Raw genomic sequence first — 18,465 nt, 5'->3', positions numbered from 1 at the left:
TGTAGCAATTTTTTGTATCTTCGCTTAAAAAAGAGCTACATCTTGACCCAGTTTCTAGAATCACTCTGTAGAATATCCTTTTTTTCTAAGAGTTTGCGGGCTCCTACTACACGTAACACGTTCGCGGGCCATAGGTTGAAAGAGACTGACGTAAACAATTATAGCCACGTTTTTAATGGTAGATCGAAATTAACCTCTCTGAACCAGAATTTTTTTCTTTAATTAAAAAACACTATTTCTCTCCCGTTTAAAATTACTTGAGTCTCGACAAATGTAATCGAATCAATAAATCATAATGTTTACAATAATATTTATCAACGTATTTCTATCGTAAAATTCATCTAAATGTAAAGTTATATATTTCAAATTACGAATGAAAGTTTTATTGCTCTTAGTCAGTTAACCCTTTTGATGTGCTGGTAATATCGCCTGTCACTTTCAACAAAAGTTTTGTTGATATTTTTTATTGCTCGTAGCTTTGATATTTCGCGCGGATGCACACTGTTTATACAGGGTGCATCGTAACGCGTGGGATTCCAGTTGATCGATGAATTGGGGCCACAAAAACAATGGAAAAGTTTATAGAAAATTGCACCCTGTTCGACCTTGTTCCGCAGTTGTTGCCATTTTTGTACTCCAGCGGTGTGCAGTTGCTTAACTTTATAGAAATCTCTCGAAATGGTCTTACAATTGTTAAACCCAAATGCAAACCTAAATATTCCAGGTATTTGTAGGATTCGTTGGTAATTTTATCATACACATGATCAAAGTATTTAAAGACAAGTTGTACTTGTGGGGGGAAGGGTGTGAACTACATATGCAGAGTGTTTGCCTGCTCGACTGAAATGTCGAGTGCATCGTTATGCATAAACCACATACGATGCACAACCTCTAATGGGACTTACTGCAATAACTCGTGCAATTGATTACTCGATATTGGTCTATTAATTTACCATCGAGGCAAACAGGTCTGATTACATTATCGTCAATTATCCTAGCCCACGGATGTGTACTGTTATCGGTGACTTGATTGAAGAACTGCACACATAAAATGCATAAATTTGTTGCAGAAAGTCGATTCGTATTGGTCTGTCAAATCAACAGTATTTCTATTATGGTATATTATTCGATCAAATGATGTATATGCAATATTGTACATATAATCGTGAACTCTAGAACGTGCATGAGTTGCCATAAATTCTCATGTTGAAGCAGAACGTGAAGCAGGACTGGCTGGAACGAATGTTGAGTCAGTAGGATCGCAGAGGGTTAGGTCACTCGGAGGTTTGTCTACGTAGTTTGACTTTCAAGAGTCATTTATTTAAACGATAAACTATAATTCTATTGGTGATTCTAAAACTAGCCAGCGTAGCATACGGTGTACAGTAATTCCCGTTTTCAAGTGACACGATCGAAACTACCAGTTCACTTGAAAGCGGGATAGGTGGCCATCTTTAACGTAATTTAGAATGTCACATGTACCATTCGACAAGGAAAGTGGTATACAACAATAATGAGCAAGATAAAGCATTAGCAAGAGACTCTTGCATTATATGGTCTCCGTGATCGTCCCTTAAAAATATATTTTTACATATTTTTTCATATCTTTATGAAATTATATTCAATGCATCAGGGAAGTGGTCTTGATAAAAATGAGTCCAAACACGATCTCGTTCGGACTACTTTTTATTTTTCAATCTTAATAAATCAAAAATCAGTGAAAACATCGCCAATCCATCGATAACACTTTCACGCATACAAAATGAAAAATATAAAAGTTTTAATTTTCATCAGCAAAAACCAGTGATTATAACACAAGAACTGAAACCGATATTACAACTGTTTTCAACCCCCGGTGAAAACGTAAACAACGAACGGGGGGTAAACAATAAATTCCATTATTTAAATCTGTGAGAATTGTCGTTCGAAAGCGGGAGTTACTGTATCTGGTTAAATAATTAATAATTGGCGTACATCTCATTGAAAAGATAAATCATCTTATAATAAAAAATATCACTCTGTTTCTTAAACTTTCCTCCTTGAAATGCGTAACATTAAAAATTTTAATCTACTTTGGAAGCTTCTGAAAATTATAAGATTTACGGAGTGTCAACAGTCTCCACTGTTTAAAATTGGAATTTTTTATTATAGGGTGATTTGTCACGTTGGCCTGCAAAGCTGGTGAACGCTAGTGTTTCAGAAAGGTACATTATTTAAAATAACAATATCTTGGTACTCCTCATTAGGTACATTTGCAATTGCAAATGATCCAAGCTGGCTTACATCGCTTTTTAAATTTTCACTTTCAGCCGTTACGATCGGAAAGAACACACTTATTTGCCTCACGATAACCGTGTCTACCTCGATAGACATTTTTGTAGCTTTTGCTCGATTTCTCGTCTTCTTCAAACCGTAGCGGCTAGCAGGGCACTTGTTCAAAGTACCCCTGACATATTTAAGTTTCATCAGTGCGAGATGCATTGAACCGGTGAGTCATTTCTCTTCTATTTCTCGCATGCGTTCCCGATATGTCTGTGTAGAGAGTCTAGCTTTTCTTTTCTCTTTATTTCCATTCTCGACAGCCATCGTTTTGGTTCACCGTAATTTCCGCGGGGCTTCTGAAAACAATGAAATTTACGAGTTCAAAGTGTTTCCACGATTAATTAGCATTTACAACGGCCGTAAAGTGCATCGAAGTCCAGATTCGAAACTTCCAAAGTGCAAAGAAGCAATTAGTTTTTGATCGACCGATGGCCAATAGCTGGGCAATGTTTGAAACCAAAATATCTCTCTAAATGATTCGAAATATTTCTGGAGAAATATATGAATGAGTATTTTATCATTTAAATTAATTTTCATTACTTATTTATATCTAAATCGAGTTTACTGTAGCAACATAGCAGCAAGGAGTGCATATTTACTTTCAGCGATGTTTAAACACTTTTAAACTGTGCAGTAAGGGATTAAACGATATCGGGGCATGAATAGCATGTTGTACAGATGTGTGTACAATCTTAAATCGTTATAAAAAAAAAAATGATAAAGCAAAAGGAACGCCTACTGGTTCATCGTGATCGAAAGTATCAACTTTTTCCACTGTCAAATGGCGTCTGTAATATACGAAACGACGGTTGCAGTTACGATAAGTTGCCCAGTGAAAAGAGATTGTAATACGACTCTTGTTACAACGAGTAAATTGTTATTGAAAATGGTAAGGTTTTACTACTTCGGCCTCAACATCGATTCGCCAGATTCGTCTGGGAAGATGGAGTATTTTATTTTGCGCTCCCTTCCTCGTGCTTCGACGTCAATTTTCGAGGATACGTGCGCCGTGTATCGATCAACCGTTTTAAAATTAATCCGCTTAGAAACATTTACTCTTCTCCGTCCTTTGTCAAACTTTTTCAGTGTTTTTTTTCGAATAATGAAAATTTTATACGATCACAGCCTATCTCAGTGGATCCTTCTTTGCTATCTTTGAAGTCTGCACACAACGAGCAACGGAGACGACGAGGCAAGAAATTGTTCGCTATCACCGTCTGGAAGCTGATAAAATATAAAAACGATCATCTTCATCTCATTCTTCATCCCTTTTTACCAGCACGCCCACGTTCTCTATTATCCAAATACTCATGTAAAATTTAAATCAATCACCCACCACCAACAGCTCGGTTTTTTTCTTATCGTTCGACTTCGATTCGGTAGTTAATTGTATTCTCTTTTGCGAGGTAGTTCAGCCAGCATGTTCAGGCAACGGATCTCCATTAAAAAGTTACACCGAATTATTATTTTCAGAACTCCGTAGAGGTTTTAGTAGCCGATTAAGTAGAATGTTAGATTTTGTACTAGTAACTTGGATTAACTTTTCATTATTATACAGTGTGTTTCGTAAAATTCATGACAATGTTATACGACTTTCGAGCGAACAATATAATGAAATTCCTACTAATTAATATTCTTCTTTTCTTGCTACTTTTTTTTTTTTGTCACGCGAGAAAAGATCAAATAGATAATACTATATTTCCGTTGTTGGTGTCAAAAGCAAACTTGAAAAGCACAGGAAAAGACAGAAATTAACCTTTTTTAGAGACGAATTATTTTATTTGAAATTAAGAAAAATCGAAATTAATATGATACTTATCGATCTTATATTATTCGAGAACTTAATTATAAATATTTAGTCAGAATTTTAGTGGATATTTTCATTTATAAGTTGTCAATAATTTCAATAAATAATAAGTTGTATATTGATTCATTTTATCAAGCAGTACGTGTAAAAGTGGATAAGATTTCTGTAATAAGTTTAACAAATAAGTGAAATTTTAAAATTAATAATAAATAAAGATTAACTAATATACAAAACAAATTCTATATTCATAATTTTCATTACGAAGGAATCAGTAATATTATTGCAGAATAAATTTGAGTTTTATACCAACAAAGGAAATACAATATTTCCTACTTGTCCTTCTTTCGTAAGAATAAGTTAATAATCATATTATTGATGATTAAATTGATAAGAGAACACTTTAGCTTGCCCAAATGCTTCAAGAAACTTTTTACACAGCTTGAAGTATACTTCATTACGCTAAGAAATATGAATGATTTCATATTAACCCAGTACAAAATTATTTATTTCAAAATTGATGTTTATAAACATCAAAAACTACAGAGACTTTCAGACGACATAAATCATCTCCTATCATTCGTTTCACCTGAAATAAATTACAAATTACAGTGTTATAGTTTCCTTTGCAAAAGTACAAAGTCGTCTTATCTTCAAACGTTCAAAGATCACGAAATAATTAGACTCATGAAAAAGTAAATCTTCTTTGATAATGTTTGTATTTCTCAATTATTTTATTACGAATCAGTTTACAAAATTCTTCAGCAAAATTAGATGCAAAATAGGTGATTCCATTTCGAGATCTTGATACCTAAAAAAGTGCATTAAAACGACAACACATTATTTTTTTAAAGAATTAAAAAAACATTTAAACCAGATATAGACAGATAATACATTAGAATAATGATAATAACATCTTATCGTTCTTCTAATCGTGGCAAAAATATAAATTGAATATAACAAATTGTGTTACATGACTGAAATTTGTTGAAAGATAAACAGGGTAGGGTGTGGTCGATAGTACAATCTTCAAACGAATCCTTGTAAAGAAAAACAAATAAAAATCTTACCGATAACAGTTTCTATTATAAGGTATCGTCTTTTTTTTTTTTCATTGCACCACAAATCATGCCACAAATGGTCTCCTCGAGGTGGCCGTGGGGCTGAAATAGGGTCAAAAAGGACCTGTAATCACAGTAGCCAAAGACCTTTTTCTATTCTTATACGTAACAAGATAAATGCCATCAAAGTTTGTTGTTGAGACGTGAAAATAATTCGAGCCGTGCCCAGGGAAAGTTTTGTGAAACAGATTTGGCAGTAATCCTGTTAATTGTTCGATCGAACAATTAAACGACTGGAACGAGTGTGTTCCAGACGTGGTTCAATTGATAACTCGTATTAATGTTTAATAATTTCCAACGATTCTCTGTATTTTCTGGGAAAATGTCATTTATTTTTACTGGTGCTGTGATGCTACTAAAAAATATTATATTCATAAATCTATTTATGAAATAAATATATCTAACTGTAATTTATCGAACACTTCCAATAATCTGAGGGAAAACATTTTAAACAAAAGTCATCTAGTTTTTTAATTGTCTACAATTGCAATGTTAAAAATGTCTGGTCTACAAAATAATTGTTTTGATAAAACGAATCCAATTTTAGTTTGCATTGTGAAGACCATTTCAATATTCTCCGTTTTAAAAATACTGCTAATACGGTCAGCCGTGCTCCGTATATAAGAAAGGAAATCGAAGATTCTATTGTCTTTATGCGTGTTTGTGTTTTTCTGTTCTAACCGGTGCGTTTCGTCCATTGTATGTTCTATCTTTAATATGGAATTCTTCATGCGCTCCAATTCTTTCTTAAAACGTCCATCTTCTGTTGATATATTACTATTATACGCCATTACTTTGCTATTACAGTTGGACATATTGTATTATTATCAAGCAACGCTTTTGCAATTCGTTGGGTTAAAAAATATTAATTGTTAAGTCTATTTTTAAAATCAAAAAAGTAAATTGCATTTTCACCTGGTTACTTAAAAACCTAATAATTTGTACATTGGGAAATTAAATGAATCAGAATTATTATATCTCACTTAACTCCATGATGAAGTCAGCTGCGATGAAACCTTCGAACGTCTTTTTCAAAGAACATGTGCTCCAAAGTCTTGAATAATCTCATGATTGCTTCCTTGTACCTCTAAAATAAAAGTCTGATAGGAGACAATTCTGTATAAGCATAATTTTCCTAGCATTTATCTTGTTAAGAATACATTTTTGATAGCATGCTCGTGGGGGCCTTTTTGCTAAATTTTTTTCCAGCCCAGTCAGTTTCTTTATAGAAACCACCTATCCCTGGAATATCCTACACATGAATAATGATGAGACTCTGACTCGGATACATATATTCATTGCAGAGCTTTCGGTTTACGGATCAGTGTTTCAAGAAGAATCCTCGACCGCTGTTATACCATAAGATAGTCACTTGTAAATTCACGAGTCGAGACGAACGTTTTCTCACGAAGACTAGAGCAGAGTAACTTGGAGGGGATGAAACGTATTCGACGAACAAGCACGAACGTATCGATCATCTTGTTGCAAACCATTAAAAAATCATCGTTCGATCTTTGATTTTATAGGAGAAGATTCGAAAAACGAGGGGAATATTTTTTATCGTAACCTGACGAATCGATTTAGTTTCACATGGTCGTCAGGATGCGTCGAGTCTAACAAAAGCTTGAAAAGTCGTATGTCACGTGATGAATCCAAGGATCGAGCACATTGCGAGTAGCCTTAAGTCCCTGCATAATAGTCGATTACTCGCCATTTACTTAGTAATTCGATTCGCCTCGTGTCGAAACACCGTACTCCATTGTGTTCCCTAACTTGGATGTTCGCGTGCACTGGAAATCATTAATGTGTGTCGTTTGAAGGAAACTATTCTATTTCTCGAGATTCTAATTGCAATACGACTGAAACGTGGATGGAGTTTACAGAATTATTTGCTCGTTTAAAATGTGGACGAAGTGGGAGTCGAAACACGAAGAAACGCAACGGACAATAGAAAAAATAAATTTTATTGCACATTGACCGCTAAATTCGCCATCATTCGTTTTTTAATATCGTACGAGATCTCTCGCTTTTCCGATTTGTTATTTCACTGGGTTAAATTGATTTAATTTACATGTAGAATGAATTGTTTTAAATTTGTTTACATCCACTTCGTCTTTATTTTGAACAGACGAATGGATGCTTCGAAATGTTGAAGATACATTGCCACTCCATTTTAGTTGCATTACAATTATAAAGTACGTCTAGTTTGTTATGTTCTCTTTAAACGGCAGAGATTAATGCCTCCTAGTATTATAGATGGAGGAAAAAATGATCTGTCCTGAAAGAAGTCTTCAAAGTTTTCTTCGATATTTCCATATTTCGTTTGCTACTTGATACTATCTTTTATCGTTTCCCATTTCAATGAATTTTAATTCCTGAACAGAAAGCAATGAAACACGTGTAGTTTCTCAGTGCAACTCGTTTATTTTCTCAAAATGAATTGTTCCTCTTTCACAGGCCCTGCTCTTTCTCTAAGCATATATGTATATTATTCAACGAGACGAGACGATATTAACAGTCGACGAATAAGGATAGAATGATCAGTTTGCTGTCTCATCTCGTTGGACAAGGTGTAGACGAATTTTTCCATTGGTAAGGTTTGTCACCAAGCAAAAATTGCTCGTCACTGTCCACGTTCCCTCTAACTCAGGACTGATGATCTTTCTTTCTCCCTATAATACCAATAAACAATAAATGTTAGTGGAAAATTGAAAACTCCTCCAATGATCGGGAACCACATTTACGCAGTAAATCTCCACTATCAGTTATAGATCCCCTCCAACTTCACTCGTTGCTCGTTTTCAGAGAATCGTGACGTCGTCGAATGGGTTTATCGATGTAAACGAAATATCCGCGTAAGCTTTTGCGAAATCGACGAACCAGTAAATCGGGCCGGACCATTCGGTGACACTTTTTCTCATAAGTTCGCACCTAGGAATGCAACTCCCGTTCACGATCCCGAGAACCCTTTTCACTCATAGCCCCCTCCGAATCCTGGTTTAAAAAGTGAAAAAAAAAGAAATTGCAAACTAACAAAAAAAAAAAAAAAAAATAAGAACCACGCAAATCTCGGTGCACGGTGACTGATTTAATTAATCGATTTGTTTTGTTCTGTTTCGGTCGACGTATTAGATGGCCCGGTAATTGTGAAGGTCAACATCTTATTCCGCTCTATCAGCAAAATAATTGATTATAAGATGGTGAGTGCAATCTAAGTAATCATCAACAAGGCCTATATACGATCTGTATATCCACACATTATGTATATCTATTAACGTCACGTGTATATGATGCCGTAAGACTTGCACTTGTCTGTAATTTGTATTTGTATTACGTGTGTATATATGCATGGTGTCCCATTCGATCTGGGCGCCTGAAATATTTCTGTTATTTTTGATGGTACGAGGAAGCGTCAGATGGGCAGAAAGGACAAATGTTGTGATCGGGGAGAATATTTTTTCAAGGTTACCTCTTCCGAGATTTTTTCCATTACAAATACAATTTAAATTTTTATATTCATCTTTAAATATCTTACATATTTCCAGAATTTTTATTAATCGAATAACTGTTAAAATTACACTTTTATAGCAGAATTAAAGTATCGATGTGTAAACTTATCTTAAAATGAAAGGAAATAATTTAAAAGTTAATAGTGTACTAAATAACTTTTGTTCACACAAATTTATTGATTCATTTTATTCTTGCATTGAAATGTGGAACAGATGAAATGTATGACGTTAACATAATTGTTCGAATTCCTAAACCTCGGTTTACAGTCGCCCAGTATGTATTAACTTTATTCGTCTTTTCAATCATCTAATTTTGAAAAGGATCAAGGGTTAAAAATCGCTTTATTGGCATGAAATTTCTATATTTTTAGAGTCTTATCGCTCGTGAATAGAACTAAGCGTATCGTAAACTGCTCACACCTTTGATTACTCCATTTTCCAATGGTACTTTCGGTCCAACTACCTGCGTTCTTGACCTCTCGGTTCGCTACACCTGTACGTGACTAGGTGGGCATGAATTCATCTTTGAGGCGGTCTAACCATAAAGAACAGCAAACACCGCTTTGCCAATCGAGTCACCACCCACACTAGGCTGTTATGTAAGTACTATTGGGGGACGAGATGATGACACGCTACCTAAATGACGCAAGAGACAAGGGGAATCCTTTGCTTTTTAGAGTCTTGGTTATTATTGAGTAAATCGATTATTCATTGAGTCCCTAAAAAAGCCAAGAACCTAAACAGTGGAGAGGATTAGGTGGAGCTTAGGGAATGATTCCCTTTGCACCTTGCATCGTTTAATTTGTAGATAGTGTACCAACATCTCGTCACGCAATAGTAAGAATCGATAAGTTAAAATGGGTGCAAAAGGTGGTAGGGATTCTCTATCGTAACCAATCAAACCCCCATTTCTAGACTTAATAATCTCTTAAACGGAAGTAGTTTAGAATTTGCAAGAAATCGTTGAGCTATAAGAATCATTGAACGAAATAATCTTCGAACGGTACAAACTAAAGCGAATTCTATTTTCGAAAGAGTCGAGATTTCCGAAAATCTCGAGAAACTAACCATTTATGTATATTCCTTTTAATAAATACAGTCGTGGTTTTGGTAGCCAGATTTTTGAAATTTTCGAGACCTCGATTCTTTCAGGTTCTTGCACACCCCTACTAATTACTATAGGTATACATACTTGGCTTAGGAATAGCAAAATGACTTGTCAATAACTTATCCAAGGATCGTTTGTTTCTTCAGCCAAAAGAGCAACTTTCCAGTGTCTTTAGCTCGTTTGATACTAAAATTGTAGAATTGTCGAGATAATCTTTTCTACACTCGTAAGGTTAAATTAATAACAGCACATAGTTATATCACATATCTATACCTAATATACTCATGCTTTTTATTCGTTCTTTCTATGCAATTCTAATTTCTTTATGCATATACATTTTCTATAACAAACTTTTGGAACAACCATCTTTGATTTCGAAACTTCTGTCTTGGCTACTAGCGTTTCGTTTCCTTTTATTTCGAATTTTTAACGAGGGAAACATTTAAACTATTCGGTTGTACGTTTGTCGAGAATGACGACTCGTCTCAGGATATTTTTCCATATTGAATCAAGTCGTTTACACTGGGAGACAGAGATTAAAACTAAATTTTTATGGAAAGTATTTCTTATCCTAATTCAAGGAGTGTTCGAAGTAATGTTCATTGACAAAACTTTGAACAAAAACTTAGTACAATCGTTTGAAAGCTCTCCCTGGACCATGTTACACTTAACAAAAAACCTTTTGAACAATCCACTGGTAATAAAATAAATTAAGCTGATCAAGTTACGTGGTTTACATTGTATACTATTGTATTCGTTGTAAAATCAACTATAATTTACTACGATAGATATACGTATGCATATGTTTATGTATAGAATCCCGTTTTAAGAAATGTCGATGATGGTGAAATCTGAAAAGAAAGGTAACCTTGGGAACAAAGTTTTGATGGTAACATTCGCCCCTTCTAGCCAAACATTTTCCTCATCGGACGTCAGGGGTAACAGAGACGTTCGAGGTGCTCGAGTTAAGTGGGACACCCTGTATATACGTACGCGAAACGCTTCGCGTGCATACGTATAAATGTGTACATTCTCCATTACGCCGCGCTGAACAGTGGATGTGTGCTATCAGTCGCACCTCGTTGATTTTCTCGATGTCGTTGACTGTCATGTTACTATTCTACATAATCGGCATATGTCTCTCTGTTATGTTACGTTGATTGTTCGAACGTTCGATTGACTGTGCGTTGCAACCACGTCTATGTGCCTTGTTGGAATATCGTTGCCTAGAGAACGGAAAAGAAAAGAGGCGCGACGGATAATCAAACGGATGCATAGACTCGACCCGTGGATGCTTTTTTGTTCCAACATTTGTTTGATCATAAGTGTCAGCGATCAAGCGGCGTTTTACCAGTGACACGCAATCTTTCTGATAGTCGAATCTGCGTATACGAATAATACACGCCCAGAGAAACAGTCGATATCCAAATGCAGTTGGATATCTGCACGGTACACTCGGTGAAAGAATCGACTTCACCTTCTTACCTCTTTTATCAATCATTTTTTGTTAATTAGGATAATTTTTGCCTCCTATGGTTCAAATATTTTTGGCCCCCCATCTACCAAACGAAGTCCCGTTAAATTCTTTATGTAGTTCCTTTGTCAGTAATAAAAAACCTTTTGAAAAGAACCCTAAATACTAAATTTGTCGATATTCGTAAGTCGTAATAATAATAACAGTAATAATTGTTATCGAGATGTTGAATAAAGCCAAAAACAACGCGACAATCGTGAAATTTAAGTTCCTTAAGTTTAAGAATGGCCGTTCAATGTTTTACGCCTCTACACCTCTTTTATCCACGTTTTAAAATCATCCTATACTATTATATTCTATCATGTCGTGTGTCGCTTGTGCTTTTGCGTGAGGAGATTCTATTTTTGGTGAACGTGTTCACCACTACCGTTGCGGTTACGTGTTTATATTTAGCATATCGAGACTAGTGGTACAATTGAACAGAAAATGATTCTTCGTATAAAAGTAAACAAAAAATGTTAGATGAAATTTCTTAATACAAGGCTTCGCTTGCGAGAAAATCGATGTTGAACATTTTTGGAGTACGTGGGCTTTCGATTATCGCTTAACCAACGTGCCTGACTATTGTTATTTCTATTTCTATTGATATCTAAAATTCAATGTTTCCATATTCTATTTGCGTGTCAAGTTTCATAATAATCGACGATCTTCTTTGTTAACTAATATACCTGATCATTGTTAATTTTTTCTGCTTGCGTTGGTACATGAAACAGATAATACCACACCACTATAAACATTTACAAACACTGAAACAAATAGAAACAACGAACAACGACCAGACGCGCCCGCCAAGTCGTACCGAATCGTTCGCGTGCCCCAAAAATTGTTCAAGCTCGATTTGATCGTAAACGAAGGATCGTATCAAAAAATTGTATTCTACATTTTCGATGTATTTTTGCACAAGGAATCGGCCAAGGTAGATTTCATCAGCCGTTCGAAGTATAGACAAGGTTTAGTCGACGGTTTCATTGCGTTATCGTCGATTGATCCGATCGATGAACCCTAAAACAGCGTATCGCAACGACTTTCGACTCCGAAGGGGAAATCTCGATAACGTCTCGGTCCGTAAACTTCCACGGTTGTTGGCATAGCATTGCAAACACGTGGTTGAGTCTAAAGGTGACGATGATAAAATCGACCTCATCGTGCGTCCAAGACGTGCCGTCGACGGTGGTCTTTTCAAAACGTGATTCAATCTTTCGCCCTCGCTTCTCTAACGTCGTATCGCAGAGCATGATGAAAACAGTGATCTTTCGCGCGACACCATTTCCAGTGGCGAACCAGCTGCCGTTAACAATATTCTATACATTTCAGATAACAGAAAAATAATCGTGACCGAACGTATCACGGATCATGCATATTCGTTTCTTTTTTTATAACTGCATGCTACATATGTATGTATATCCCGTCCAGTTCCCTCTCGATTCATCTGTCTCTTTCTTTTCTGTCTACGTCCAAATCATCTGTCTTTTCTCCACCCTCTCTCTCTCTCTCTCTATCATCGATCTGTCTGTCTATCTCTGTATCGCTGTCGTTCATTTATCATTGCATCGCATCCAGTCGTAGAGAGTACCGAATTTCATTGAACCATCAAGCAGATCACCTAGGTCAACGTATTCGAAGATGTGACATGACAGGTCTCCGCAGATGCGTGACTGTATCATAAGATTCCCTCGGGAACGATAAAAAGGATCTGTGTTTCTCGGGGATCGTAAATCTCATTGGGTCGAGCAAACGGGTTCGAATCTCGATGACTATGAGGAGCTATCTTAACCCTTAAACGGACGTATGTCACCTTCTACGTAACATTTTTCACCTTAGTGGACATTTGTCATCTAGTGTCATAGCAAGATTTGTATATGTATATTATGTAAAATGGAATATAAATATAAATATGTAACTATGTCTTTAATTGGCTACTTTCATGAAGATGAAGCTTCAAAATATAAAAGAGATAAATAGATAAATTACATATCTTGATACCTGATTCGTAAGACAGGTGAATGTTTGTTTGGTATGGTTCAATCGTAAGTGATTTAGGGGAAGAAAAACAACAGTATTCTTTTGTACAACCATTCCTCCATGTTGGAGAGTGTTTTAAAAACCATCACACATTGACAACATATATAAATAGACAATAAAAGCTCAGATATTTAAATTGCAATGGAAAATGTTAAAATGTATATTTTTGTGCAACAAAATGTCTTCTCGTTTCGAGATTACAAGGTCCTAAACGCTGACGTCCAATAAGAGTTAAGATATCTCTGTCTGGAGTTATTATTGCAAACCATGGATACGCATCAGCGTAATATTAATCACTAGAGAATGGGAACGAACTTCTTTTCTCAACCTAATAAGATTATAGACCGACCATTGATATCACCGGAAGAGGGATTCTCTTTCTATCTGCGTAGAGAAGCGATTTTAGGGTCTTGAGAATGTTATCCCTGGGATAACGATTTATTTTAATTTGCACCTTTAATAGTAACACGGTCTGATTATACGTTGATTCACGCTACTTGGTGAACGTCTCGGATAAAGACTCCTTTGAACGACAAGATACGACAACTTTCGATGTGCAATTTATATCAAAGAACTGTTCGAGGTATTTCTTTCCAGCGTTTAACGACACGTGGATAATTATTTATGACGAAGTTGATTCGAGAAGGAAAATCATGCAAATACGCTTAGCCCGTCGTTGAAAGCTCGGCCGTAATTATGTATAGAAAATATCACTTTTTCCATGCAGGAACATTTCGTATGGTTTTCCTTGACGTTTAAAAGGACGACATGGTACGTACCGTTTATTTCAGTAAGACGATGTTCTTCCTTTACTTTTAATCTTAGTACCACGTTTCTCTCTTCTATTTTAGTTGTCGCACACACACACACATGTAAACACACACGCCACATACACGCTCATTTACTTTAGCGGCTACGACAGACGTCTTCCAGTCTATGATAGCGAAATCACTATGTAGGAAGGTATACAGTAATTCCCGCTTTCAAGTGATCGAATCCGTTTTACTTGAAAGCGGGGCAGGTAGCGATTTTTGTCTCTCGAGCCGAGGTTGAGCGTCGCGTGCACTGGCCAACAAAGAAAACGAATGGAATACACAAAACAACAGCTTCTGATTCATGCATTACGGGCGTTCAATGTGCCAACTCCCAATACAAAATAAAAGCTTTTATATTTTTCAATATATATATATATATTTATGAAACCACTATCGACAGATTCGCGAGATTTTTCTGGTAAAAATAAATACAAACACAATTCCATTCCGTACTGATTACAATTGTAAGTTACCCGAATTACTTTCTAAAAACTTTTAACCGAACATGGTTGTGTTTCGACTTATTTTTACCGAGAAAACTTTGCCAATTTCTTAAACACTCGTGTAAAATAAAATGTATGGTACTCGAATTAACGAAAAGGCCGCACATGTCGACAGGTCGCTCGCGTTTATTAAACATAAACAGAGGGGAGGGAAACTAGTCCGTTATTCGAATTTAGTATAAAAAGTGTCATTTGAAAACGGGAATTACTGTACTGTTCGAGATGACGTGTTGTATTGTCTAACGTTTGTAAAAAAATTCCATTCGGTATTGTTTTTAATTGTTCGTTGTAAAAACAGTGATGAGAATAACTGCTTGCGTTAAAAAAAATTAAACTTCAGCTTGGCGATGCAAGCTTTATTTATGACGTTTACAATTGCATTGTTTGAATTATCTGTTAATTTTTCTCTGCTTAAATGTATACATTCTTTCATAATTTCCATAAAATTACTATTTTCTCTTGCACAGAGGACTAGAAGGATACAATTGAAAATATCAGAAAAATTGCTTGCCAAAGACTATTATATTTCACCAAGATGACATACCAACAACATTAACAGTAGAATTTCGAAATAAGAAATTTCTTCGTATCGAGTTAATTTTTCATATTCAAGCCGTGATCAATTTTTTTTTTTATTCATATTAATGAGTAATATCTGATTACTATTACTGTGAAATATTGAACTGACATATTCGATAACATTTTTCAACAGTGAGTCAATATTTATAAAGATATGTTTGACAATATTAAAGCTAAGCTGTAATTGTTAAAAATGGTTTAATTATTAATGATTAAACCTGGAGATTGAAAATGAATTAAACATGAAAACTTTAACGGATTTAATAAAATCACTTATGTGCTAAAAATGCGATCTTTACGGTAGAGGCTGATTATTAGCTGACTTATACTACTTGAGTGTAATGTATTCATAAAAGTGAAAGTGAATGGACCGAATGAAGTGACAAGACATCACTTCACGTTAAGTCGATCGAAGATTTTGAATAATTAAGCATCATCTATGAACTAGATTTTAAGATACTATATCATCGTTTGTTTACCTTTTATACATAATAGAAACCACTGTAATACAGTTTAAAGAAAAGGTGGACTATACAGAAGAACGAAAACTAACATTCTTTTACTATGAAAATAATATTAGTGTTCCAGACATTTTTTTCTTGAATTTTGATTCAATTACGAATTCAACGGTCGAATATTTGGAATTGAAGCATATCTGGATACAATAGCGAATAATATTTAAATTACTAACAATCAAATCTAAACAAATTCACGTGATCGATAAATCGAGAAATCTCGTTTTCTTTTGCGAATAGTTATGAATGAAAATCGTCACGAAGAAACATCAGAAGAATTTAAAACAGGAGTTTCATAAATATCGACGGTTTCTCGTATGTTTTTGATCTAGAAATGTCTCGTTTCCCGAAATTATTGAGTCTTATGAAACACACCTGTATAATTAAACACACGTTTCTTCGAAAAACTATTTTCCAGCGTTTCAATGTGTCTCTTTAACAGTAGAAACTATTTCTTACCCAAAATACTTTTTTTTACAGTCATTTGAAAAAAAAATGTATAATGGATGACAAATATTTTTTACCACGTTTTATTTGCTGTATTTTACAATTCAGTATTACAAACTGAACTTGGAGATGATCGTAGAAAGAGTGATCGTGATTGTGTTTATGCGACGAACAAAAATACGCATACACTCCGCAATCTCAGCGAGAAATCTTTAAACAAAAGAAACCATCATCAGGAGGTTTCAGGGAACTACCTCCTTTGCGACATGTTGCTCAATTTTCAGAAACACTTGCGGACAATCATAAGTCTTTACAACCAGGAACTGGTCGACAAAACGATATAACTAATACGATATTTAAAAACAAACCGAACCGAACAAAATCGAGATAAGAGGATCGGCTAGGTTTTGACAATTCCGGTTAAACTTGTCGAAGCTGTACCCTGCCAAGAATAAAGGATGAGTCGTCAGAGATGACGATCGATAAGTTATTAAAACACAAAAAAAAAGATATGGAAGCACTTGCCTTAACCCCCCCTCCCAAATAGAAAACAAACTGGATGTCGTCGATGTGGACAAGTCCAGCCAGGCTGGGAAAATAGAACTGTGAGCCAACATGCATGCTAGTTGTCTACTGCTATGTACATACATATATATATATATATGTATATATACGTATATATATATATACACATATATTTTATCACTAGTTAAACTATAGTTCTGTTAGTTCCAACTATTTTTGTACTGACGTAGTTAGTTTCGATGTTGCTTCTTGCATGAACTCTTACATTGCCTTTCGCAGTGTATACAGATATATATATATATATACCGAAACATTCATTACTTACATTCTCAACCGTTCTTTGCTACAAGACTTTTCATTTCAGCAAGATATCCACACGGCCTTGATTTTTTAACGCTCCCTTGGTCAAGAAAAAAAAGAATGGACAAAAAAATAACCGCGACCTTTCGCCGTGCAAAGTACTCTTTACTCGAAAAAGCCTCTAAAACGTTCCAAAGCTAATCCTTTCGCCTCCCAATCTTTTTGGACTCCCGGTATTCTTCCGACAAAAAGGAAAGAATCCTTAACTTATTGGTCTTCTGTCTCTTGTAGTAGACATTTTCTATGAACGTGTACAGCCTGATTGGTTGATATTTTATCGACGTGATTGATTAATTGGACACGCGAGAGGTTAATCCCATCGATTTGAACTTTTGAGTACTTTAGGAGCGTTAAAGGGCCGAATGAGATATCTTATGACATTAAAAACAATTACTATTGTCTGTCCAACGTAACGATGAAGGTAAACAAAATCTCCTAACTGCGGCAAGTGGCTGGCTATAAATTCAAATTTATACTAGTTATTGTTTATGTATATAAATATTATTCAAATGTATACTTCTGTAATCCAAGTAACCATATATGTTAACAGGTGGAATAGAAACATACATTTGGATCATTTCACTCAAAGTCGGACACTTTTTGTACTAAATTTACAAATGAAATTCAACTTTGGATATGTTACAAATCTTCGAGATATTTAAACATAACTTAAGGGATTTTTCGAAATTTTGTTAATTGTTAAAGTTACAGACGCGTAAAGGTTTTCAAAAAACTATGCTTAATTAACAAATGGATTTGTTTGCATTTTTGACTGCCTATAGCGAAGATATTGGAGTACAAAATAAAAATTGCACCGATTAAAAAGTTGTTTTTTATCATTTTTTTTTGCAATTATCTGAAACGAATGCTCTGCTTTTGAAATATTTAAAAATATGAAAAAAAGAATACAATAGCCCCGTTTGTCCTCTTGATGGAGGTCTTTGCAAAAACATGGACAATTTAAAATTGGTCCTATGAAAATTAATTTCAGCGAAGTGGTGCACGCTATAAGCGATGAGGTGGCTATAGCTATCACTGTTTTAGAGGCTATGCGATCGCTGTAGGGTTCAGTATAGGTAATATTTATAATAATATTGGGAATTTAGGACTACAGTGATACAGTGATTGCATAGTCTCTAAAACAATGACAGTTATAGCCGAAATTAATTTTCATAGGGTCAATTTTAAATTGTCAAGAGAGCAAATGGAGGTATGTTGTTATTTTTTTCAGATTTTTAAATATTTCAAAAGCAGAGCATTCGTTTCAAATAATTGCAAAAAAAAACTTCTTTTTAATCGGT

At 35.0% G+C, this 18,465-nt stretch overlaps 1 protein-coding gene across 7 annotated transcripts in view; it reads left to right on the top strand.

Moving 5' to 3' along the window:
• LOC122399332 (glutamate-gated chloride channel) overlaps nucleotides 1-18,465 on the top strand; it is a 57,823-nt gene that overhangs the window by 25,632 nt on the left and 13,726 nt on the right. Inside the window, exon 1 of one of the 7 annotated variants that reach the window (XM_043399949.1) lies at nucleotides 16,409-16,423. The exons of 5 other annotated variants lie outside the window; for them this stretch is intronic. In XM_043399949.1, the coding sequence (XP_043255884.1) occupies nucleotides 16,409-16,423 (15 nt within the window). Of the gene's footprint in view, nucleotides 1-16,408; nucleotides 16,424-16,771; nucleotides 16,885-18,465 lie in introns of those variants that run through there. One more of the 7 variants, XM_043399950.1, reaches the window with a different exon arrangement.

Source organism: Colletes gigas, unplaced genomic scaffold (genome assembly GCF_013123115.1).
Source record: "Colletes gigas isolate AHSC1104 unplaced genomic scaffold, ASM1312311v1 Colletes_gigas_Sc00013, whole genome shotgun sequence".
Lineage (NCBI taxonomy): Eukaryota > Metazoa > Arthropoda > Insecta > Hymenoptera > Colletidae > Colletes > Colletes gigas.
This window is presented reverse-complemented; position numbering and strand designations above follow the sequence as displayed.